The sequence below is a fragment of the Protopterus annectens genome, chromosome 9.part0 (genome assembly GCF_019279795.1).
Source record: "Protopterus annectens isolate FY-2018-M chromosome 9.part0, PAN1.0, whole genome shotgun sequence".
Lineage (NCBI taxonomy): Eukaryota > Metazoa > Chordata > Ceratodontiformes > Protopteridae > Protopterus > Protopterus annectens.
Window position 1 is genome coordinate 1532595602 of NC_056743.1, and position 26183 is coordinate 1532621784.

A 26183-nucleotide genomic window follows, 5' to 3' on the forward strand; every position below is an offset into this window, starting at 1 on the left:
AAGTGCATTTATGGAGTGTTTTACCCAAGCAGCAGCACTAAAATGCCATTTACAGTACAGTAATCTAGTTGAAAATTTTTTAAGGTAAAGTCCACAGGTACAGAAATTGAGTAGTTTAGTCACTGGATCCCAAGATGGTGGCACAACAAGCTACATGTTAGTGTATGACTAGTCATTTTGAATGAAGTACAGTGAATACTTGTCTCTGCTGTAGTATTAATTTTACACAGGAGAGCATCAGCAGCCTTTGAGAGTTGTCACTTGAATCCTGTAAACAGTGGGAGTTACATTTGTCACAAAATATGTGATATGCTGAGACTCAATTGAGAAACTGTGACAGTAAGCAATAATCTAACCCAGAGGAAGAGCAGTGTGATGTTCTCTGGGCCAGTAATCAAGAAGCTTGAATCCTCACCACTGGTACTGGAGACGGACATTCACTTGGAATACAAATGGATACACTCAGTACTTCCAGATGCAGACCTCTCTGCATCAAGCACAATTTCCCTTAAGATCGTCCAGGAAACGCTCTCAGTCCAGGAGTGGTTCCTATCTATATCTATCCAGACCCCCAGTAAGACTCCTCCCTGGCACAGCTTAGAGTTGAGTCCTTAGCTGGGTTTCCAAGCTAAGTCCTCCCTTGCTGACACACACACTCTCTTTGAGATTTGATTTACACTCACTCACTCACAAACACACACACACTCGTGCGCACGCACACACTCACACTCGCGTACACTCTCACATTCTCTTTCTCTCTCACACACACACACCTGGGAAAGGCTGGCACAGATTCACCTGCTGTGCCCCCTTCTGCCCAGACTATAAGGTAGTTATCACTGCCACCAGAACCCCTGACAGCTAAGGCTCTTACAAGGGTACCAATTATACTGTGTACAGTTAATACTAATACAAATGGTAGTATGACCAGCAGCAAGGCTTTCAGTGGCCAGAGTTATCACCAAGTAAATATGTGCAAATATTCTCAAAACTTAAGTATTTTCTAAGAAGGAACATCCACAATGAAAAGTTTACATATATTTAATAATAAATAATAAAAACATGAAAACTGTAAATATCTATTTACAGTAAACACCAGGGTTTCATTCACAAGGAATATTAAAAGTTACACCAATGGAAAGTTTCACAGTTATGGGACAACAGTATTTAGCTAGTCTCACTATCTAGTCCTGAGTGACTAAAAGAATTATTGTTCATACTTACAGAATAGAGCAAGGCAAGATGGGTGAGTGGCCCTTGTCAGATCCAAGACAGAATACAGAATGCAGCGGAGACTTCACTCGTCTCTAATATTAAAACCATTATTTCTGTACAGAATGACATCACATACATCTGGTCATCTGTTTCCAGCACTATCCCCCATTACTAGAAGCTAACGATTCTTCTTTAACACCTGTATGCTGTAATATAGACTGATAGCATTTCTCAGATGTGGTGCAAATTTTGAGAGTTATAAAACCATTTCATTCTTCCTACTGGAGCTACAACCTATTCTCTATCACAGATATATTATAGAGACAGATGGATTAACCTCTTCTATTCCAGTATATGCCGTTACAATGTGCACATTTAATTCAGTTACAATAATACATGTACACTTCTTTTCCTTCCAAAAGAGCACACTGTTGATACATTTTAATACAAGCAAACTTCATAGTTTCATAGTATAGTACTAGGCTATCTGCCCTGGGGCATTTGTAAGCCTAGCCATAGTGATGTGGCTTTTGCCACCCCATGAAATGGTAAAAAAATGTACAGAATAAATTTAGAATACTGTGCCTCTGTAAAGTAGTGACACAGTGAAGGTCCCCTTATATAATAGAATTAGTTTACTGTGCCCCTGTCTAGCAGTGACACAGATGTGTGACCCCTGGGGTAAACTTACAATCTCCCATCCACTCATCAAGATTTCTCTTGAAGAGAGTCAGTGAGAGGCTCTGCCTAATACGAACTGGGATCTTGTTCCAAAGCATGGGAAGCCTCTGGGTTATGAATCTATCCCTCCAGCATGTCCTATTCATACTTGTGTCAAGGTTTAAGTCTTTAGCTCTCGTGGTCCTGATGGATTTGGATTTTTTGAGGTGGAGCATGTCCATCAGATCCTGATTGGACATGGCCTTGTACGTCAGGCAGAGATCACCTCTGAGCAGGCGGTATGCTACTGAATAGAGTTGAAGTTTCTTTAGTCTGGCAGAATAAGACAAATGTTGGAGACCCTTGATCCTCTTGGTGAGGTACTTTTGTGGTCTCTCCAGCTGTTGCAAATGCCGGGTGAGGTACATACCAAATGGGGCATTGTACTCAATCATGGGTCTGATGAGGGAGGAGTATAGGGGTACAATGACATCCTTGGATCTGGATTTGAATCCCTTCATGATGAAGTGTGCAAGGTAGAATGTTTTTCTAACCACTTTGGCAACGTGGGTGTCAAATTTGAGGTCGCTGTTGACTTGGGTCCCTAGGTCTCTGATTACTTTTTCCGTACTCAGTGGGTTGCTGTCTATGTGATAATTTGTGGGTACTTTGTTTTTCCCAAAGGGGATGACTATACATTTTTTGGCATTTAGTTTAAGGCAGTGACTCCGGCACCAGTTGTCCGTTTCTGTGAGGCCTTTTTGTAGGGTGTATGTGTCCGCTGGTGTATCGACTTTGGCGCCTAGTTTGCAGTCATCTGCGAACTTTGTCAGCCACAACCCTCCCATGTTTGCTTTAACATCTGAGAAATAAATACCGAACAAGAGGGGTCCCAGGACAGATCCCTGTGGGACACCACTTGTGACTGGCTTTGAGTCTGACATTGCTCCAGCTATTTTAACTTTATGGGTTCTGTCCTTTAGCCAGTTTGCAACCCATCTAGTGACATAAGGGTTTACGTTTAAGCTGTTGAGCTTATCTATGATGCCTGAGTGGGGTATTGTGTCGAAGGCCTTAGCCAAGTCCAGGTATGCTGTATGGACTGCTTTGCCCTCATCAATGGCTCTAGTGACTGTTTCGAAAAAGTCAACCAGGTTCAAAAGGCAGGATCTGCCCTTTACAAAGCCGAACTGAGTGGGGTCAAGTGTCTGTAGGTCCCCTATGTCTCTGTTTATGAGTTCCATAATGATTCTTTCCATAGCTTTGCAGACCAGGCTGGTTAGGCTTATGGGGCGGTAGTTTCCAGGGTCTGTAGAGGTACCCCCTTTGTGGAGTGGGACCACTGTTGCTGTATGCCAGTGTTCAGGTACATATCCTGAAGTAAGGCTAAGGTTAAATAGCATTTTTATGTGTGGGTTTAGCTCGCTGTGCTGGCATAAGTTATACATCCACTGCTCTACTTCTCCTGGAATGGCTGGCAGTACCTCCTATCGTCACAAGCAGCAGTAAGGCAAGCAAAGATTTTTCATTGCTGTACAATACATTTGGTGTAGGAGATTTACAGTCTTTGGGAAAATAGCCGTTAAAATGTGAGTTGCATTGCATTTGTTTACCTGTGTGATAGGTATGTGCATAGTAAGTTCAATTGTGTAGCTTATGACCTTGGCACTCAGTATTTTGTTCTTCTCACATGGGTGGGTGGGTGTGTACACGTGTGTATGTTTGCATGCACGTGTGTGTGCGTGCACGTGTATGAGTGCACGTGTGTGAGTATGCGTGCGCGTGCTTGTGTGAGTATGTGTGCAAGCGCTTGTGTGTGTGGGTGCACGTGCATGTGGGCTTGCGTGTGTGTGTGTGAGTGTGTGCATGGCGTGTTGGTGCATGGGTGTGCGCGGTTGTGTGGATGTGTGTGCGCACGTATATGAGTACACGTGTCCACATGAGTGTGTGCATATATGGGTTTACTATAAATGCCAAAAACATGTAAAGTCAACTGTAAAATAATTCACTTGAAGAACGAAAATGCCACCATCTACTATTCATGCAGAACTGGGAAACCACCTCTCTGTATTCAAAATCTAAACCTAAAAAAAATTACAAAACATTGTTTTTTGCAAGGGGCCTATGACCCCGAAACCCCTTCCTAATTATATATGAACTAACTCCAAAATTGCACAAAGTCTGAGTAAGGGTATATTCCCCAGCCCTGGGAATTGTGAGATCTCTCACACCTGTCAACCATTTGTTTAGTCATCCTAATGTAGTCAGCTAAACAACTGTTGGCCACAAACACAATAAGCAAGGTCAAGTATTCCAATATATATCAGAGAGTGATAAAGTCCTAGATATATTTTATGAAGGAAGTTAATTACTTGCTTATTAAGTTTTATTGATTAATCATGGAAGAGCTCTGTTTAACGTATCGGGATATTTTTAGTACTGGGTTCCCCACTTTTAGTTCCCTCAGTAGTGTGTTTCAGGCATAGACATTTGAACAGAACCAGATCAAGTATTGCCATTTAGACCAGACAGAGGTGTCCTCTAACTAATGTATAAGAAACAGAATGTGATGACTGTTTCAAGTGGCTTATTTGAAGGCAGCAAAACAAAACATTTTATTTTCTAATGAGTCTGGGAGCAGCCTTGGTCAGTAGCAAACGATAGCCACATAAGGTGTTAGGAGGTATAGAAGCATATTTTTGTCTGTTAATTATTTATATATGTTTAAGTTTTAGCGTGATAGATGCATGCTGTTTTCTGTGTGTCTTACTGTAATTTTAAAAGCAAAAAGTTGCCCCCCCATATGATTAAACACACGAAAGATTTGATATGTGCATCAAAACCTCTAGTTACATACACACAACCACCAGTCACCCTCACCCCCAACCCGAATGAACAGTCACTAGCTCAATGGGGTGGTGTCTACAAGAAAGATTTTTTTTTTGTCTAGATACTGTGTCAGACATTTTTGTGTTCCCACCATTGACTGAAGGAAAATAAGCTAGTCTTGGAATAATGGGTTTTGGAGATTGTTGTGAAGTGAGTGCAAGTGGTTGGATGATTATAATGGGGAATGACATGGGTGGCTACCTGGGTCCCTGACTAGCCTAAAGATTAAAAGAATAGTATGTAGAACCCCTCTCCTTCAAGCTAGTAAATTCTCATAAAATAAAGGGCAATGGATGGTAGGTCAAGAGGCATCAATAAAATGATGTCTAGTGAAAGGACATTATATAAAATGTACAGAAGCCTGAGAAGGAGAATGACAAAATAATAGGAAGTCAGCAACTGGGAAAAGTTAATGAATTAACCATCTGTAACAGTAAAAAGGCTGGGTTACACTACAAACATTGTCTCGGAGAGAAAATTTGATTAGAATTATTTTGTGGAAAAAAAGTTGGTCTATATCACGTTATCGCAAAATGAAAATGTTGAACGTCAAAATAGCAAAAGTGCCGAAAACACATTTTTGAGATCGCAGTACAGTGAAGACTGGGATATTTGCCCTTTCCTCACTGTAGTGTGATCTCTGAGTTGGAATATATATTTAGCAGGAGATGTGGGGGGAATATGGAGTTCGAGTTTCGGAAATTTCTCTGCTTTGAGCATTCGACATTTTGCGTCTTCGATAATATGATATAGACGCAGTTAAAAGCAAGATCATTTTTTTCCCTGCCTTTCTTATGAGAACGTAGTATAGCTTGAGTGCTGAATTTGTTTACTTCAAAAAGCCCTTTTAATGAATCAGAAATTCAGTGCCTATAAAAGAAGTTAATGGCAGTGCTCGAATAAGATAAAGTGGCAGCTTCACTTAGTCAAACAGCAGCACAATATTTCTTTTTTTTCCAGTCCTGTATTGCTGCATTGCAGACATGAAAACACAAGTTGTTGTCATTTTATGCCTATGTGTTTTGGATACAAGGGGTCATACCACAAGGTGTGACCAGCTTTTCCTACCATATGTCTGGCAAGCTGTGTCACACTCACTGGGACTTGTTCCTTTCAGATGCAGGCTGACTGCCCCATCTAACTCAGATGTAGTTGACAGTTTGTTTTTGAACCACATCCATGAGAGAAAGCTGTTCTTCTGCTGTTGGAATCTGCAGGCTGCAAGTCTGTGGCAAATTAATTTTCCTAGGTAAATTAGGTTAGACAGCATACAGAGGTTATATCAGAGATGAGAAGCACCATGGTTGAGGTCATGAATACTTTGAAGGTGGTAGGTAGGAATCCAACTAATTCCAACGTTTTATACAAGGCATGGAATTAGGCTGTCTTAAAAATGGTACATCATTATGTAGTTGGTTTGATTGATAGGGTTTTTGTGTACATTGTGGTTTAAATATTACTCTGTGTCTGTGGATGAAATAACTTTGTTAGTAGGTGATTAGGTAACTGGCACCTGCATAACTGGATGGCTGATCAGTGATCATTGGCTTGAGGATGAAGCATATTCATAATTTATTTATTTATTTTACTTTATTTATTTTACATGTGTTAACCAGGATGGTTTGACTGGATGAATGTCCATTTTCAGCAGAGTCCAGGGGAGAAAAGCTCCAAGGTACATGTACACATACAATTATTAGAACAATTAGTGAATGGCAATTACACACAGGTTACAGACAAAGTAATACAACAATCACATGATGCCTGAGACTTACAAATCAATACAAGTATGTATATACAGGTAGCAATGACATATTACCTTCAGGAATAAAAATACATTGAGCTTTAGTTACGGTTTATCCTTTGCTATATGGAGAGGGGTGGCCGAAGAAAGGACATTTCTAGAGGAGAGATGTTCATCGTGTTACACTGCTGCATTCATTACACTTGGGTTATCCTGCCTCAGGTGGTTCCCCAGTCGGCCTGAGTTCCAAAGTCTTGGTCTGGCATCAGTTGCTGTCGCCTCCTCCCTGACGTCAGTGCGACATGGGTATATAAGATGCAGCTGACGCCATTTTCTTCAATCTTTCTTGCCGTGCGGTGCCCGAAGCAGAAGCAGTTCGCAAGTGCCGGTCGGCCGACTCCTGAGATTTTCATTCCGAATCCAGAACCGAAGTCTTCTAAAAAAAGCTAAGTACCCCGTTGGGGGAACTTTTTCTTGCCTCAGACCGATGTCAGTAAAAGTTAATAATTGTATTTCTTGTGGGAAGCCTCATAAGGATTTCCACTTCTATTGTATTCCATGCCTAGGCCCTGACCACGACGTCACTGGTTGTCTAGGTTTAACAAGCGCACTATTAAATGTTTGTTTGATTTTGCCCAACATTATTTTGGTAGAAAATTCAATTACACCATGCCATTGGAACTTCCGATGACCGCAATGCATAAAAAGCACAAGGACAGGCATCCGAGGCCCAAAACTGCCGACAAGGCCTCTTCTAGGCCGGTCACCGGTTTTCAGCGAGGTGCCTACGCAGCCCCTGACGACCGCTTCCACAGAACCACAGACCGACTCCCACGTGGAGCAGGCTGGGCCTTCGGATGCACTAGGTTTTCAGCTTTCCGATCCTAACCCTACAGAGGGAACCGAAGTAGCTGAGCAATCCACAGCTACAGAGGGTGTTTTCAGACCTACCCAGTTAACCATTAAACCCTCTGCTAAGTCTAAGTACCCCTTAAAAGCAAAGAAACAGATATTCTTTACCCCCTTATGAGGATTCTGATGCTGAGGAATTAATTCCATCAGCCTCTCCACCTGAGGATTACTCCTTTGGGGAGACCTTACATACCATGAGGGAATATTTCCATTGGGAAGGCCAGGATTACTCAGAATCCAAGAAATGGCTCAGAGACTTCCTCTTATTGCCTCAACACAGACCCCCTTGCTATCCCGCCAGTTTTAGATATTGTGAATGATGTGTACACTGAATCCAGTTTAAACCCTGACTCCTTACCCCCAACCCCAGTTAAACCTGATAGATATTACAGAGTCCCTGACTCCCAAATTTCTGTACGAAAGCCCTGTTGCTGACCTTGAAACTATTTCTCAGGGACCCAAAGGAATTAAGGCCTCATCAGCAAAAAACCCATTTCCCTCTGACAGAGATTCCAGAGCATTAGACAGATGGGGAAAGAAGGTATATATGTCTGCGACTTTAGCAATGAGAGCCTTGAATTGCCAGTTTCACATGCTAAAATATCAGCAATTTTTAATGTTTCAGTTGAAACAAAAGATGCTTCCAGATTCAGATCCTCCTAACTTTAAAGAAATGAAGGATTTATTGCATGCAGCTGAACAAGTGGGAAAACATACTTTACAATGTGGGTTTGATTCCTTAGAGGCCTCCTGTAGAGCAGCAGTTACAGGATCTGTCATTAGAAGGCATGCTTCATTAAAAGAACATACGTTACCAGATCGTGTTAAGGTCAAATTATTGGATGCACCCCTGCAGCGGGATGTGCTGTTTGGAGTTAAGGTAGAGGAGATATTAAAGAAAGATGGAGGATAAGGCAAAATCTATGCAAAGATTTCTTACAGGTTCAGCCTCCTCGTTTTAGCAGAAATTGGCCAACAAAGAATTGATCCTTTCCAGTCACAGACAGACCTCAAAGGGGCAGATACAGACGTCCAAGAGGTAGAGGTCAGGTACAAGGCCCTTACAGGTCTCGACAATGGGGTACACCAGGCCAGAAAGAAGGGGAAGACAGGCCTCAACCTTATAAAAAGCAGCCTCAATGACTTTCCACTGCAGCTGCCAAGCAGCTCTCTCTTGGCAGCCCCCTTAGGAGGAAAACTGGTACTTTTCTATCACAACTGGCATTGCATCACCAAAGACAAATGGGTTCTCAACATTGTATCTCAGGGTTACAGGTTCCACTTTCACACTCTGCCAAGGCTAAGAGGAATGCCAAATCTGTCACCAAATCAATGGGCAGAGGCTCAAAAACAAATTACAGCACTCGTGGACATGAGAGCTATTCAAAAGGTACCGCCACAGGAACAAGGACAAGGATTTTACTGAAAACTCTTTCTGGTTCCCAGAAAGGACAAAGCCTGGAGACCCATTCTGGATCTTTCTTCACTAAACTTACCTGGATGTTCCGAAATTCAAGATGTTGACAGCAGCTTCTTCCCATGCTGGGCAAGAAAGCTTGGCTCGTGACTTTGGACCTCAAAGAGGCATACCTGCATGTCCCTATCAGACAAAACTGCAGAAGATACCTCAGATTTCTAGCTGGTTCACTGCACTATCAATTCTCTGCACTGCCCTTTGGCTTAGCTACTGTGCCCAGGGTCTTCACAAAGTGCCTGGCACCAGTAATTGCATTTTGCAGGCAAAAAGGAATTCAAATTTTTCCATACCTGGATGACTGCCTGATTCAAGCAGAGAGCAAGGACATTCTACTAAAGCATCTGGCGTATGTAACAAAGTTAAGTTGCCTGGGGTACACAGTAAACGAAAAGAAATCAAAACTAGTGCCCTCACAACAGATAATATTCCTGGGTGCCAGCTTGAACACAACAGCCCAGATGGCTTATCTCACGCCAGACAAGCAAGGACAACTGACTCAATATTTTCATTTAATGGCAACAAAGACCCAACTCCCTGCAAGAACAATTCTGCAGGCCTTGGGCTACATGGCATCTTGCATACTACTAATTCCATATGCCAGACTGCATATGAGGAAACTACAATGGTACCTAAAGAGTGTATGGTCTCAACACTGTCAATGTTTGGAAACAGTTATACCACTAATTACTTGCCTACAACAGGAGTTTCGATGGTGGGCACAAGCTTGTCACCTCAACAAGGGACAGCCTTTCACTCAACCCACAGCCAGGCAAATACTGACAACAAATGCATCGGATTACGCCTGGGGAGCACACATGGCAGGAAAATGTATCCAGGGCGAGTGGCCCACCGAGCAAAGACATCTCCACATCAATCAAAAAGAGGTGCTAGCTGTACAAAATGCTATTATAGCTTTCAAGGACCTGCTGCATCCAGGACAATTACTACTAAAGACAGACAACACCACAGTTATGTGGTACATAAAACAAGCAAGGGGGCACACACTCCTACCCCCTATGCAGACAAGCTATGACCTTGTGGAACACAGCTCTATACTACCAAGTTCATCTGCAAGCACAATTCCTGCCAGGAGAGAAAAACACACTGGCAGACTACCTAAGCAGAATCATCATGGACCCACTCGAATGGGAACTGAACCCACAAATATTCAGAATGATAACACAAAAATGGTGGAGCCCGGACATAGATCTGTTTGCTTCCCCAAAGAACTGCCAATTACAGAAATTCTGCACAAGGAGCTACCATCCGCAAGCATGGAAAGTGGATGCCCTCTCATTCAGCTGGAAAAAACTACAAGTATACGCTTTCCCTCCTTTACCTCTCCTTCCAAAGGTACTCATAAAAGCCAGGCAGGAAGAGCCAAAGATAATCCTGATTGCACCAGACTGGCCACGCCAGCACTGGTACCCAATCTTAAAGAACTTAGCACAAGAACCACCCTGGATTTTGCCTCAAATCCCACAGTTGCTGACAGCACAACAATCAGATACTTCACAGCCAGCTAAAGACCTTAAATCTAGCTGCATGGAAAATTCCTTAGTCAAGCAAGCAATGCCTCTCTCCAAAGCTGTTATGGATGTCATTCTGGAGGCCAGAAGGCCTAGCACCAGGAAAGCATACTCGGATAAATGGAAGAGATTCTGTGCCTGGAACCAAGCGCACAGCCTTGACCCTCTTGTCCCAAACATTCCTCGGATACTTCAATACTTAACTGAGATGCTGGACAAGGGCCTCTCTTTTTCATCCATCAAGATCCACGCCTCAGCTGTCTCTGCTCATTATAACACGGATCCACCAATTTTTTCTAATCCTTTGCTCAAACAGTACCTCAGAGGGGCTAAAAACATAAGACCGCCCCGTAGAGCAGCTACACCAACTTGGGACCTCTACTTTGTTTTGGAAAAACTAACTTTACCTCCTTTTGAGCCAGCTAACACAGCAGAATTAAAATACATCTCTTGGAAAACTGCTCTGCTACTAGCAGTAACATCAGCACGAAGAGTTTCAGAATTACAGGCACTAATGGCAGTGGAACCTTTCCTCATCTTCCACCAGGACAGGGTGTCTTTAAGAACTAACCCTACATCTGTGCCAAAGGTGGTATCAAGGCTCTAAACCAAACTATTCACTTGCCAACTTTTTATCCAAAACCACAGAACAAAGGGGAGAGACTACTACATTCTTTGGACATTCACAGACAATTACGCTTCTACTTGGACAAAACCAAAGCTTTCAGAAAATCTGAGCAATTGTTGGTATATACGCTGCAGGAGCACAGGGAAAAGCCATTTCAAAGCAGACTATTTCAAAATGGATAGGACACTGTACGTTTCTGCTCTACCCACCATGGGAAACCTGTACCTAGCAGCATTAGATCTCACTCCAACAGGGCAACAGCCACATGTCCTTCAAGGATGCATCTGCAGTCCTTACATATGGGTTGTCCTGCTCAGGCAGCCCTTCGGTCGGCCGGATTCCAAAGTCTGGGTCCGGTGTCGGCTGTTGTCGCCCTTTCCCCGACGTCAGAACGCCTGGGGTATAAAAGCATCAGCCGACGCCATCTTCCTCAGTCTTTCTTTCCGCACGGTGCCCGAAGCAGAAGCAGTTCGCAAGTGCCGGTCGGCCAGCTCCTGTGATTTCAGCTACCGAAGTCTTCAAAAAAGCTAAGTACCCCGTTGGGGACTCTTTCTTGCCTCAGCCGATGTCAGATCAAACGGTTAAAGTTAATAATTGTTTAAATTGTGGGAAACAAATACCTCATAAGGATTTCCACTCTTACTGCTTACCTTGCCTAGGCCCAGACCACGACGTCTCGGCCTGTACAGCCTGTGCCTCTTTCAATAAACGCACTCTTAGGCGTCGGGCAGAGTTTGCAGAGGAATATTTTTGGCAAATTTACTGTTGTAAAATGCCGTCGGAGCTTCCGACAGCTCATTTACCCAAAAAAGTAAGGAAAAGGACCAACACACGAGGTCCGCGGTTTCGGCCGACTCCACGCCCAGGCCTACCGCTAGTGTCTCGGTCTCTGCTGAAACCGAATCTCTACCGGTTCCGACTGACGACACCGCACAACCGGTACCTCCGGTACCGGAGGCCTCCACTGGGTCAGTCTTATTATTACCTTCTGAAACCGGTGCTCCGGAGATATCCGACACCATTTCTGTGGATAAATCCACCCCAGCACGTGGGGCAGCCAGGCCTCCTGTATCCATGTCCATTAAGGCTTTTACTCATGCTAAAGCTGCAAAACAGCCAAAATCTCTTCCGCCCAAGGCTATTCCTCAGGGATCCTCTACAGGTTCACAAATTTTGAGCTTAGCTGAGGACCTTATCTCCTTAATCAGGGGCTCTCAGCCACACCCAGACAGGGGCTCTCAACCACCTCCAGGCAAAAGGCCCAGGTTTGAGCAGACAGATCCCCAATCCTCTGATGAGGCCTCAGATGACTCTGCCCTTTCAGATTACCAGGAGGAGGCCTTTACGGCCTACGAGGATTCTGATGCAGAGGAATCTATTCCCTCGGCCTCCCCCCCTGAAGAGTTGTCCTTTGGGGAGACCCTTCACTCCATGAGAGAGCATTTCAAATGGCAAGGCCAGGAATTTTCTGATTCCAGGAAGAGGTTAAGGACTTTTTTGCATTTACTTCAGCATAGACCTTTGGCTATTCCTCCTGTTTTAAATGTAATAGAAGATGTGTACTCCGAGTCTAGTATTTCCCCAGACTCCCTTCCTCCGGCTACTGTCAAACCCGACAGGTACTACAGGGTCCCGGACACACATCTATTCCTTTACAAGGGCCACTCGGCTGACCCTGAAACTATTTCCCAGGGGCCTAAAGGGGATGCAACCACCACTACCAAGAACCCTCTTCCTTCTGAAAGGGAATCCAGGGCTTTAGAGAGATGGGGTAAAAAAAGTATACACTTCATCCACTCTTTCTATGAGAGCATTGAATTGTCAGTTCCATATGGTACAGTATCAAGAATATCTGTTAGATGAATTGCATAAAAAGCTAACCTCACCTGAACCCCTAGATCGCAATGCGCTTCAGGATCTGGTGCATAACTCCCAGCAGGTTAGCAACCATTTCTTACAGTGTGGTTATGATGCATTGGAAGCTTCATGTAGGTCAGCAATGACAGATGCAGTGATACGTAGACATGCTTGGCTGAAGGAAAAAAACACTGCCAGATCATGTTAAAGCAAAGCTTCTGGATGCACCACTGGAAAAACAAAAGTTATTTGGTTCCACGGCTCAAGAGGTCTTAAAGAAATTTGAGGAAAAGGCTAAATCAGTACAGACAGTCAAAGATTTTCTCCAGGTCCATCCACCAAGATTCAGCAGAAATTGGCCTTCTAAGAATTTGTCCTTTCCAGACACAGACAGATTTCAAAGAGGCAAGAACAGGCGTGCCAGAGGTAGAGGGCAAGCTAGAGGCTCCTACAGAGGACGTCAACGGCAGCCTCCTAACCAGAGAGGTAGTGCAGGACCCACAACTGCTGCACAAGGACAAACTCAATGACTGGACTTTGACCCCGCCAACCAGGGCTCAATTGGAAGCACCTTTGGGTGGAAAGCTATCTTTATTTTCAGAAAATTGGCACAGTATTACAAGGGACAAATGGACACTGCAAATAATAGACAAAGGATACAGATTCCATTTTCATACATTACCAAAAAGACAAGGCATGCCAAACCTGCCACCGAATCAAAGGGCAGTGGCTTTCAAGCAAATTTACAACCTACTGCAAATGAAAGCTATAGAAAAGGTTCCTCTCACGGAACAAGGCCAAGGATTTTATTCCAGACTATTCCTTGTCCCAAGAAAAGAAAAGCAATGGAGGCCTATTCTTGACTTGTCCGCACTGAATACTTATCTCATTGTGCCAAAATTCAAAATGCTGACCCTACAGCAACTCCTTCCCATGCTGGGCAAGGGGTCCTGGCTGGTAACTCTAGGCCTCAAGGAGGCATACCTGCATGTCCCTATCAGACAAAGTTGCAGAAGATACCTCAGATTTCTTGCAGGTTCAGAGCATTATCAATTCTCAGCATTGCCCTTTGGCTTATCTACTGCGCCCAGAGTATTCACGAAATGCCTGGCATCAGTAATTGCACACTGCAGACTTCAGGGGATTCAAATATACCCATACCTGGACGACTGCCTTATACAAGCGGACAGCCAACAAACATTGGTAAAACACTTGAATTATGCCATCCGCCTACTTCAGGCCTTGGGATACACAGTCAACATTCAGAAATCAAGACTTGTTCCATCCCAAAGAATAATTTTCCTGGGTGCAAAACTAGATACAACCACCCAAATGGCTTTTCTAACAGAAGAAAAACAGGAGCAACTACCGGATTATTTCAGAAAGCTGACAAAACAAACCCAGCTGACTGCAAGGAAAATCCTGCAGGCCCTGGGTTTCATGGCATCTTGCATTCTTCTGATTCCACAAGCAAGGCTGCATATGAGGAAACTACAGTGGTACCTAAGGAGTCTATGGTCTCAACACAGTCACAGCCTAGAAGCTTTGATCCCCCTCATTCCATGCCTTCAAAAGGAATTTCTGTGGTGGGCTCAAGCAAGCCAGTCAAACATGGGTCTGCCTTTCAGCAAACCAAATATCAGCCAAACCATTACAACGGACGCCTCAGATCATGGATGGGGAGCGCACATGGAGGGCAGATGCATTCAAGGACAATGGACACAAAAAGAATTGCGCCTGCACATAAACCAAAAGGAAATGCTGGCAGTGATACATTCAATCGAGGCCTTCGAACACTTCCTGCATCAAGGTCACCTGCTAATAAAGACAGACAATACCACAGTTATGTGGTACATAAACAAGCAAGGAGGTACCCATTCTTACCCTCTTTGCAGGCTGGCAATGAATCTTTGGGAAGTTTCCCTAAAACTCAATATAGAGCTGCAATCCCAGTTTGTACCAGGGAAAGACAATGTACTGGCGGACAGCCTAAGCAGAAATATCATGGATCCACACGAATGGATGCTGCACCCAGACACCTTCCTTCAGATAACACAATCATGGGGAAGGCCGGACATAGATCTTTTTGCTTCCCACCACAACCATCAACTGAAGAAATTCTGCACAAGGACATACCATCCACAAGCATTGAAAGTGGACGCTCTCTCTTTCAGCTAGAATACTCTAACAGTATATGCATTCCCACCTCTTCCATTAATGACCAAGGTCTTACTGAAGATCAGGACAGAACAGCCAAAAGTGATTCTGATAGCTCCGGACTGGCCAAGACAACACTGGTACCCACTGTTGAGGAGCATGTCACGAACGAAACCGTGGCCTCTACCACAATGGCCACTTCTTCTGACACAGCACAATTACAAAACTCTGCACTCCAGCCTAAAAACCTTGCAGCTGACAGCCTGAAAAATACCTTGACTCCTCGCCAGGATAAACTATCCAAGAGAGTAAAGGATATCATCATGGAAGCTCGGAGGCCTTCCACAAGAAAGGCATATTCAGCAAAATGGAAAAGATTTCGCACTTGGAACACCACAAAGGGCCAAGATCCGACAGCGATGAGCATTCCACATATCCTGGAATACTTGGCAGAAATGCTCCATAATGGCCTTTCTTACTCTTCCATAAAAATTCATGCTTCAGCAATTTCAGCAGAGTACAACACTGATCCACCTGTATTTTCTCATCCTCTGCTAAGGCGGTTTCTAAGAGGGATAAAAAACATCAACCCTCCAAGGAAACCACCAGCGCCTACATGGGACCTTAACTTCATGTTGGAAAAATTAACTCTACCTCCCTTTGAACCAGCAGCATCTTCAGAACTGCAGTTCCTGTCTTGGAAGACTGCCTTCCTTCTGGCCATAACCTCAGCAAGAAGAGTATCTGAGTTACAGGCCCTCATGGCAGTACAACCATTTCTTATTTTTCATCAGGACAGAGTCTCATTGAGAACCAATCCTTCATTCATGCCAAAGGTGGTATCCACGGTTTCACTGAACCAAGCTATTCACCTGCCCACCTTCTTTCCAAATCCACAAAACAAAGGAGAGAAACTTCTGCATACCCTGGACATTCACAGACAGTTGCGCTACTACTTGGACAGAACTAAGACTTACAGAAAATCTGACCAGCTCTTTGTAGCATATGCTGCTGGTGTACAAGGAAAAGCAATTTCCAAACAGACAATTTCAAAATGGATAGGGAATTGCATTCGATTCTGTTACTCTTTTCATGGCAAAGCTGTGCCAGCTAACATTAGACCTCATTCCACCAGAGCCACAGCCACCTCCACAGCCTTCTTAAGAGGGGTGGCTACAAAGGACATTTTAGAAGCTGCTACATGGAGCTCCGTGCATACTTTTTCCAAGCATTACAACTTACCTTTATATTCCAGATCCAGAGCAGGCTTTGCCACTGCAGTCCTGCAGGGCATTTTAGCTACACCATCCTTTTCTTAGGTCCTACCTCCCCCAGCTTGGCTATGGTATTCTACCCATATGTAAGGACTGCAGATGCATCCTTGAAGGACATAGTACAGTTTTGTACCTACCATAAATGTAGATGTCCGATAGGTATGCATCTGCAGTCAGGTTTTCCTTCCCTCCTACCCCTCAGTGGTATTCCTTGGGTACTTATCCCTCATTCTAGCTAGCTGGGGTTATTGGGTACTTATCCCTCATTCTAGCTAGCTGGGGTTATCTATTATGGTGTATTTGTTTTATATTGCTGTGCATGTTTGGAATTTTTGCATCTCTCCAAATTTAGCCTTCCTTAGAGGGCACCTGGCATCTGGGGCAAGAAAAACTGAGGAAGATGGCGTCGGCTGACGCTTTTATACCCCAGGCGCTCTGACGTCGGGGAAAGGGCGACAACAGCCGACGCCGGACCCAGACTTTGGAATCCGGTCGACCGAAGGGCTGCCTGAGGCAGGACAACCCATATGTAAGGACTGCAGATGCATACCTATCGGACATCTACATTTATGGTAGGTACAAAACTGTACTTTCAACTGCCTACCTCAGGGGAGTACCTACCAAGGATATTTTGGAAGCAGCAACATGGAGTTCTGTGCATAACTTCACCAAATATTACCATTTGCCTTTATACTCCAAATCCAGAGCTGGCTTCACCACTGCTGTCCTGCAGGGCCTTATAGCCACCCCTAATGCCTTATAGATCCAGCCTCCCTACCTCAGCTTTGGGATTCCACCCAAGTGTAATGACTGCAGCAGTGTAACACGATGAACATAGTACAGTTTTGTACCTGCCATAAATGTAGATGTTCGAGTGTAAACACTGCTGCAGTCCAGGTTACCCTCCCTCCTTCCCCTCTTACTTTCTGGTACTTACCTAGGTCATCTACCCTTTATTACCTATGGGGAGTATTTGCTGGTAACTAAAAATGGTTGTTTGATTTTCTTTTGTATATTTTACTAGCAATTTGAATTGCCTACCTATTTGGAGGCACCTGACATCTGGGGCAAGAAAAACTGAAGAAAATGGCGTTGGCTGCATCTTATATACCCCTGTCGCACTGACGTCAGGAAGGAGGCGACGGCAACCGACGCCGGACCAAGACTTTGGAACTCAGGCCGACTGGGGAACCGCCTGATGGCAGGATAACCCAAGTGTAATGACTGCAGCAGTGTTTACACTCGAACATCTACATTTATGGTAGGTACAAAACTGTACTTTATGCGAGATGGACAGGGCACTAGTCAGGGTTGGAACAGGGGCATATCCAGTGCGATTTGAGGTGATTCTTAATCTTGTTTGTGAATGCTGTTGGTAAGAGTTCTAGGGTCAGGTCAGCTGGTAGTGAGTTCCATTTTTTTCTGACAGAGTTGGCAAAGAGAGAGTCACCAGCAGTGTTGTTGGATTTGATTGTTAGAACTAGGAGTTCAGTGAAGGAGTGGAGTGGTCGATTGTTGCTGTAGGGGAGGATCCTGTTTTTTAGGGCAGGGGAATTTTCTGGCCAGTAGAGGACTTTATGGGCAACTATGAGCTGGTTGAGCTGTAGAAGGTGAGGTAGTTCAAGCCATCCTAGGAGATTTAGGTTGTGGCAGTGGTGGGTTCGGTAGGGTGTGCCAGTAGCAAATCTGGCAATATGGTTGTAACACGATGATAATTTATTAAGATCAGTTTTGCTCAAAAGGAGAGTCATAAAGAAGGGTAGATAGTAGATGGGATTGGGCGATTGCAATTTTGCCGGTGGAATGAGGAATGATTTGATCCTATAGAGAGAGCCAAGTTTTTTGTAGTTTGATGTGCACATCATACCTGAGGTTATCAATTGTGACACCCAAAAGTTTAGTTTTGGTTTCTGGGGAGATGATGGTACCATTAAATAGCTGTTATGCTGAAGAGTGGCGGGGTGGTCCTACACATAGGGGTGAAGAGAAGTAACTTAGTTTTGTGGGGATTTAGGATTAGACGTTGGTTTCATTGCCATTTTTCAACCAAGTTAAAGGTGCTTTGGGTTATTGTAGTATGATTTGCTGGGGTGATGGCAGAACAAATCGAGGTTGTTATCTGCATATTGAATGCAGGTAGCCTCTGGTATGACTGTGCTAAGATCGTTTATAAAGATGGAGAAGAGAAGGGGACCTAGTATTGACCCCTGGGGGACTCCAAGCTTGATGGGGAGGCATGAGGATAGTTTACCCTGCCACAGAACTGCCTGTTGTGCCTGCCTTGTAGGTAGGAATCAAACCATTGGAACGCCTGATTGTTTAAGGTGAAGGCCTTCAAGGTGTTCATTAGCATTTTGTGATTGACCATGTCAAAGGCCTTAGAAAGGTCTAGAAAGAGTGCAGAGGTTCATTTGTTATTGTCACGGTTGTGGTTTATAATGTTAGAAAAAGAGAGGAGGACTGATGTAGCGCTGTGATTTGCCCTAAACCCATGTTGAGAGTTGGACAGTAATTTGTTCTGTGTGAGGTATTTCATGAGTTGAATATGAACGCACTTCTCCATAAATTTAGCTAGTGGTGCCAAAATTGCTATGGGCCTGAAGTTAGACAGTTGGTGGAACTTGCCCCCCTTGTGAAGAGGTATGACATATGAGATTTTCCATATGGTGGAGATAGAAGCTTCTGATATGGTTTGGTTGATTAGGATTGAGATGGGGTATGCAATTGCATTTGCAGCCTTTTTGTAAGTAGTCTGCTGGAAGGAGGTCAGCAGCCAGAGTGGTGGACCTTAGTTTCCTAAGTAGGGTCTTAATGAGTTGAGTGGAGACTGGTTGGAAACTAAAGGAAGTACCAGTATAGGTATTGGATTGGCTGCATTTGGATTAGAACCGGTGGGAGTGAGTTGGCTAGCCAAAGATTGGATAGTTTCAATGAAGAAGGTGTGAAAGGTTAGCAATATTTTCTGGGCATTTTTGTTTGGTAGGCGGGGGGGGGGGGTTTGACCTGGGTGGAGGAGTGTATTTATTCCTGCCCAGAATTTCTGTGGTTTATTTTGGTGTACTTAGGTGGCAGTAGTAATTCTTTTTATCTAAAGTTATGGCTTTATTTGGCATCATTTCTTAGTTGTCTAAATTTAAGTTGGTCAGGTAGGATTTTTGTTGTGCTGGAGGTGGCCCATGCTTTATTCCTGAGTGTGATTTTGTAGCCAAGGTGCAGCATTGATCTTGGTTCTAATAGTATGACTAGGGGCATGACAGTCGAGAACAGCTACTGCCAGCATCTGGATTGCAGTTGCCTTGAGCTGCATATCAGAAGGAATATTTAATATATTTTGAGCTGTACAGAAAAACAGTTTTTGTATTGGTCAACAAAGCCACAGTTAATTTATCAACAGTAATACTACTGCATAAAAACCTTTTTAGTGGTGGTCTACAGCTGGCAGGTCACCTCAGTGTCTTTTGAAAGTTTGAGCACAGTAATTTGGGTCCACAAAAATAGTGAAACTACAAGGTGAATTTACGTGTACTACATGTAGATGTTCATTACTGTGGAAAATTCCACCTGTTGTGAGATAGTGACCTTAGGGATGTTCATAGTGTTACCCTGCTGCAGTCGTCACACTTGGGTTATCCTGCCGTCAGGCGGTCCCGCAGTCGGCCTGAGTTCCAAAGTCTTGGTCCAGCGTCAGTTGCTGTTGCTTCTTCCCTGACATCAGTGCGCCAGGGGTATACAAGAGGCATCTGACGCCATTTTCTTCAGTCTTTCTTGCCGCGCGGTGCCCAAAGCAGAAGCAGTTCACAAGTGCCGGTCGGCCAACACCTGAGATTTTCGAATCGCATTTCAGTCCGAAGTCTTCAATAAAGCTAAGTACCCCGTTGGGGAACCTTTTCTTGCCTCAGTCCGATGTCAGAAAAAGTTAAGAATTGCATTTCTTGTTGGAAGCAAATACTTCATAAGGACTTCCATTCTTATTGTATTCCTTGCCTGGGCCCAGACCACGATGTGACAGGTTGTCGGTTTTGTGCTAGGTTTAATAAACGAACTATCAAATGCCGTTTTGACTTCACACAACATTACTTTGGTAGGAAATTTAATTATATCATGCCATCGGAGCAGCCGACGACCGGCATGCATAAAAAACGCAAGGATAAGGACAGGCAGCCTAGTACCAAGCCAGACTCCGAGGCCTCTGCTGGGCCTGTCGCCGGTTCTCTGGTTTTCAGTGAGGAGCCTACGCAGCCCCTGACGACCGCAGAATTGGAACCCCAGACAGCTGCGGATTCTCAAGCGGAGTGTGCTAGGCTGTCGCAGCCATCTTCATTAAGCCCTTCCGACACCGGAGCAGAAGGAGATCCCGGTGCAGTAGAAACACCTTCGATTGCAGAAGATGTCTTCAGACCGACTACACTCACCATTAAATCTTATGCTAAGCTTAAAACTCCATCAAAACTAAAAAAGACTGTACATCAGTCTCCAGTTCAAGGCCCCATGCCTAAGAAACAGATGCTTAAGATGGCTGAAGATTTGATTACCCTAATAAGGGGTTCCCATCCCCCTCCAGATAAAAGACCAAGACAAGAGGAGGATTATGCTTCCTCTGACCAGGTTTCAATTTCCTCAGATTCTTCTGAGGAACGGGATTATGCTTTTCCCCCTTATGAAGACACTGATGCTGAAGAACTCTATTCCCTCAGCATCTCCCCCAGAAGACTACTCCTTTGGGGAAACTTTACATACCATGAGGGAACATTTCCACTGGGAAGGCCAGGACTACTCTGATTCTAAGAAAAGGCTCAGAGAGTTCCTTTTACTACCCCAGCACAGACCACTTGCTATCCCTCCAGTTTTAGACATTGTGGATGATGTTTACTTGGAGTCTAGTCTAAATCCAGACTCTCTACCTCCTGCTCCAGCCAAACCAGACAGATACTACAGAATACCTGACTCACACAAATTCCTTTATAAAAGCCCTGTGGCTGACACAGAAACAATTTCCCAGGGTCCCAAAGGGGCTAAAGCTTCTATGGCTAAAAATCCTGTGCCCTCTGAAAGGGATTCCAGAGCCCTAGATAGATGGGGAAAGAAGATATACACCTCAGCTACTCTGGCTATGAGAGCATTAAATTGTCAGTTTCACATGCTGAAATATCAGCAATTCTTAATGTCTCAATTAAAACAAAAAATGAGCACACATTCTGAACAGTCTGAATTCAAGGAAATGCAGGATCTGTTGCATGCAGCTGAACAGGTGGGCAAACATACTTTACAAAGCGGATTTGATTCACTGGAAGCTTCATGTAGAGCAGCTGTTACTGGGTCTGTCATACGTAGGAATGCTTGGTTAAAAGAACAAACCCTACCTGATCATGTTAAAGCAAAATTATTGGATGCACCTTTACAGCAGGATGTATTATTTGGTGTCAAAGCAGAAGAGGTTTTAAAGAAAATGGAGGATAAGGCAAAGTCTATGCAGACGGTCAAGGATTTTTTACAGGTACAACCCCCTCATTTCAGCAGAAATTGGCCAACAAAAAACTGGTCCTTTCCAGCTTCTGACAGATCACAGAGGGGCAAATACAGACGCCCAAGGGGCAGAGGTCAGTCACAAGGCCCTTACAAACCTCGCCAATGGGGTACTGCTACCCAGAAAGGAGGACAAGACAGGCTCCAAGCTAGCAGAAGACAAACACAATGACTCAACCCTCAAACTACCAAGCAAATCTCTCTTGGCAGCTCCCTTGGGAGGAAAATTAGCACTTTTTGCAGACAACTGGCATATCATCACAAAAGACAAATGGGTCCTAAACATTGTCTCACAAGGATACAGATTCCACTTTCATACCTTGCCAAGGATAAAAGGAATGCCAAACCTGCCACCAAATCAATGGGCAGAGGCACAAAAACAAATTACAGCTCTCATGGACATGAGAGCCATTCAACAGGTACCTATACAGGAGCAAGGACAAGGATTTTACTCGAGACTCTTTCTAGTCCCAAGAAAGGACAAAGCATGGAGACCCATTCTGGATCTTTCAATTCTGAACACCTATCTGCAAGTACCAAAATTCAAGATGCTAACACTACAGCAGCTTCTTCCCATGCTGAGCAAGAAGGCTTGGCTAGTAACGTTGGACCTCAAGGAGGCATACTTGCATGTCCCTATCAGACAAAATTGCAGAAGATACCTCCGCTTCATTGCAGGTTCAACCCATTATCAATTCTCTGCACTGCCCTTTGGCTTATCTACTGCGCCCAGGGTCTTCACAAAATGCCTGGCACCAGTAATTGCATACTGCAGACAAAGAGGAATTCAAATATACCAATACCTGGACGACTGCCTTATTCAAGCAGAAAGCAAGGACATTGTTTTAAAGCATCTGGCATTTGTCAAACACCTTCTAAGTTGCCTAGGGTACACAGTAAACTAAAAGAAATCAAAACTAGTGCCCTCACAAAACATAATATTCCTGGGTGCCAGCTTGAATACAACGGCCCAGATGGCTTATCTCACGCCAGACGAGCAACAACAGCTGACTCAATACTTCAAAATAATGGCAACAAAGACCCAACTCCATGCAAGAAAAAATCTGCAGGCCTTGGGATTCATGGCATCTTGCATACTACTAATACCATTTGCAAAACTGCATATGAGGAGATTACAATGGTACCTGAAAAGCGTATGGACTCGGCACAGCCACAACTTGGAAACAATGATACCACTCATTCCCTGCCTTCAACAGGAGTTTCTATGATGGGCACAGGCATGTCACCTCAACAAGGGTCAGCCTTTTACCTTACCCACAGCCAGGCAAACTATGACAACAGATGCATCAGACTATGCCTGGGGAGCACACATGGCAGGACAGTGCATTCAGGGCAAATGGACTACAGATCAAAGGCATCTGCATATCAATCAAAAAGAAATGCTAGCAGTACAGAATGCCCTAACAGCTTTCAAGGACCTCTTACACCCAGGACAACTAATAATAAAGATGGACAATACCACAGTAATGTGGTACATAAACAAGCAAGGGGGCACACATTCCTACCCTCTATGCAGGCAAGCAATGACCTTGTGGAACACAGCACTGTCTTACCAAGTTCAACTACAAGCACAATTCCTGCCAGGAAAGAAAAACACATTGGCAGATGACCTAAGCAGAAACATCATGGATCCCCATGAGTGGAAACTAGATCCACAAGTATTTGCAATGATAACTCAGTAATGGGGACGCCCAGACATAGATCTGTTTGCCAACCCCCAAAACTACCAACTTCAAAAATTTTGCACAAGGATATTCCACCCACAAGCTTGGAAAGTGGATGCCCTCTCATTCAATTGGAAAATATTAACAGTGTATGCCTTTCCTCCACTGCCTCTTCTAGCAAAGGTACTGCTGAAAGTCAGATTAGAGAGGCCACAAATGATACTCATTGCACCAGACTGGCCACGCCAGCACTGGTATCCAATTCCAAGGAACATGGCCCACGGCCCACCATGAATTTTACCACAAATTCCTCACCCAGCGAGACAATCAGATTCTACACAGCCAGCTCAAGACTTTAAACCTGGCTGCATGGCAAATTACCTAAACAACCAGCCAACAACTCTACCTAAAGTTGTTATGGATGTCATTCTGGAGGCCAGGAAGGCCCAGCACCAGGAAAACCTATTCAGACAAATGGAAAAGATTTTGCGCCTGGAACCAGGCTAAAGGCCAGAATCCCCTTGATCCAAACATTCCTCAGATTCTACAAAGGACTTTCCTTTTTATCTATTAAGATCCACGCCTCAGCAATTTCAGCTCATTACAACACGGATCCTCCTTTATTTTCACATCCACTCCTAAGACAGTACCTCAGAGGAGCTAAGAACATAAGACCGCCCAGGAGAGCACCAACACCTACTTGGGATCTCGACTTTCTGGAAAAGCTTACACTGCCACCCTTTGAACCAGCTTTTTCAGCTGATTTAAAATTTCTTTCATGGAAAACTGCCCTGCTGCTAGCAATAACTTCAGCTAGAAGAGTCGCAGAGCTACAGGCACTAATGGCAGTGGAGCCTTTCCTCATTTTTTCATCAAGACAGAGTCTCTCTACGAACTAACCCTTCCTTTATGCCAAAGGTAGTATCCAGTGTGGCCCTAAACCAAACCATTCATTTGCCCACCTTTTTCCCAAATCCCCAGTACAAAGGAGAAAGACTCCTGCAACCTTTGGACATTCACAGGCAATTACGTTACTACTTGGATAAAACTAAGGCTTTCAGAAAATCTGACCAGCTCTTTGTAGCCTATGCTGCAGGATCACAAGGAAAAGCTATCTCAAAACAGACCATTTCAAAATGGATAGGACATTGCATACGTTTCTGCTACACGCATCATGGGAAACCGGTACCTGCTAACATTAGGTCCCACTCCACCAGGGCTACAGCTACATCAGCAGCCTTTCTCAGGGGGGTGCCAACCAAGGATATTCTGGAAGCTGCATCTTGGAGTTCAGTGCACACCTTCACCAAACACTATCACTTACCTCTCTATTCTAAGACTAGAGCTGGTTTTGCCACTGCAGTTTTGCTGGGCCTACTAGCTTCTTCTAACCCTGTTTAACTCCACCACCCATCCTTAGCTTTGGGATTCAACCCAAGTGTGATAACTGCAGCAGGGTAACACGATGAACATAGTACAGTTTTGTGCCTACCATAAATGTAGATGTTCGAATGTTCACCCTGCTGCAGTCCAGGTTACCCTCTCTCCATCCCCTCTGAACTAGCTGGACTTATCTATACCACCTCTGTGGTGTATTTGCTTGTGCTTGAAGGTGTTGTTTTATTTTTATATGTACATTTTTATATAGTAATATATATATTGCCTACCTATTGGGGGCACCTGACATCTGGGGCAAGAAAAACTGAAGAAAATGGCGTCAGATGCCTCTTGTATACTCCTGGCGCACTGACGTCAGGGAAGAAGCGACCGCAACCGATGCCGGACCAAGACTTTGGAACTCAGGCCGACTGCAGGACCACCTGATGGCAGGATAACCCAAGTGTGATGACTGCAGCAGGGTGAGCACTCGAACATCTACATTTATGGTAGGTACAAAACTGTACTTTAGGAGTAGCAGGGGGATGTGGGTGAGGGCCCCCTCTGAAATAATTTAAAAGTATAGCAGTGAATTTTGGTATTTACTAATATTTTATCAGAATTAACAGCTTATTATTTGAAGGTTTGTGACTTGTATAGATTTGAGCTGCCTGCCCTAACATTGCAATCTGCCATCATGTTCTGTATGGTTTAGTCTTAACTGCTACCTTCATTGTTTCTCACTATTTTATCATTACCTTGTACTCAGTTTGCCATCGTTCACATTTTAGGACATGTAAAGCTCTGTAACATGTTCTATGGGAAGGTTTAGAAACTTGGTAAATTTACTCTTTGTATCCAAGAAGTTAGTTTTATGAATTTTTTTTTAAATCATATCACATAACATTTTGATATGCACTTTTAGTAACCACAGAATGTTAGCTGGACTGTGGGATATGACAATGTCTTGTTGTTTTTGCAGCAAATTCCTGACCGCTATGAAGAGCCAATAGCGGATGACAAATTTGCTCCACGAGATGAGCAAAAGCGATGGGAGGAGGAGCACATGGGAGCAGCAGTGCTACGCTTTGGAGCTCGAGACGCCCGAGAGCACAACAAGCAGAAGGAGTACGAGTACGTAATGGAGGAGGATGAGATGATTCATTTTGTCAGCTCTGCCAAAATAAAGGGGACTGTAGAAAAGGTGAATAAAAATGTGCATGAGTGCGCTTTGATGTTTGAATGCATGGAAGGAG

The 26183-nt window shown here is 44.1% G+C and overlaps 1 protein-coding gene across 2 annotated transcripts in view; it reads left to right on the forward strand.

Moving 5' to 3' along the window:
- Positions 1–26183, forward strand: part of DHX16 (DEAH-box helicase 16) — a 983432-nt gene that overhangs the window by 288186 nt on the left and 669063 nt on the right. For both annotated transcript variants that reach the window (XM_044084487.1, XM_044084486.1), the window contains exon 7: positions 25910–26131. In XM_044084487.1, the coding sequence (XP_043940422.1) occupies positions 25910–26131 (222 nt within the window). The remainder of the gene's footprint in view (positions 1–25909; positions 26132–26183) is intronic.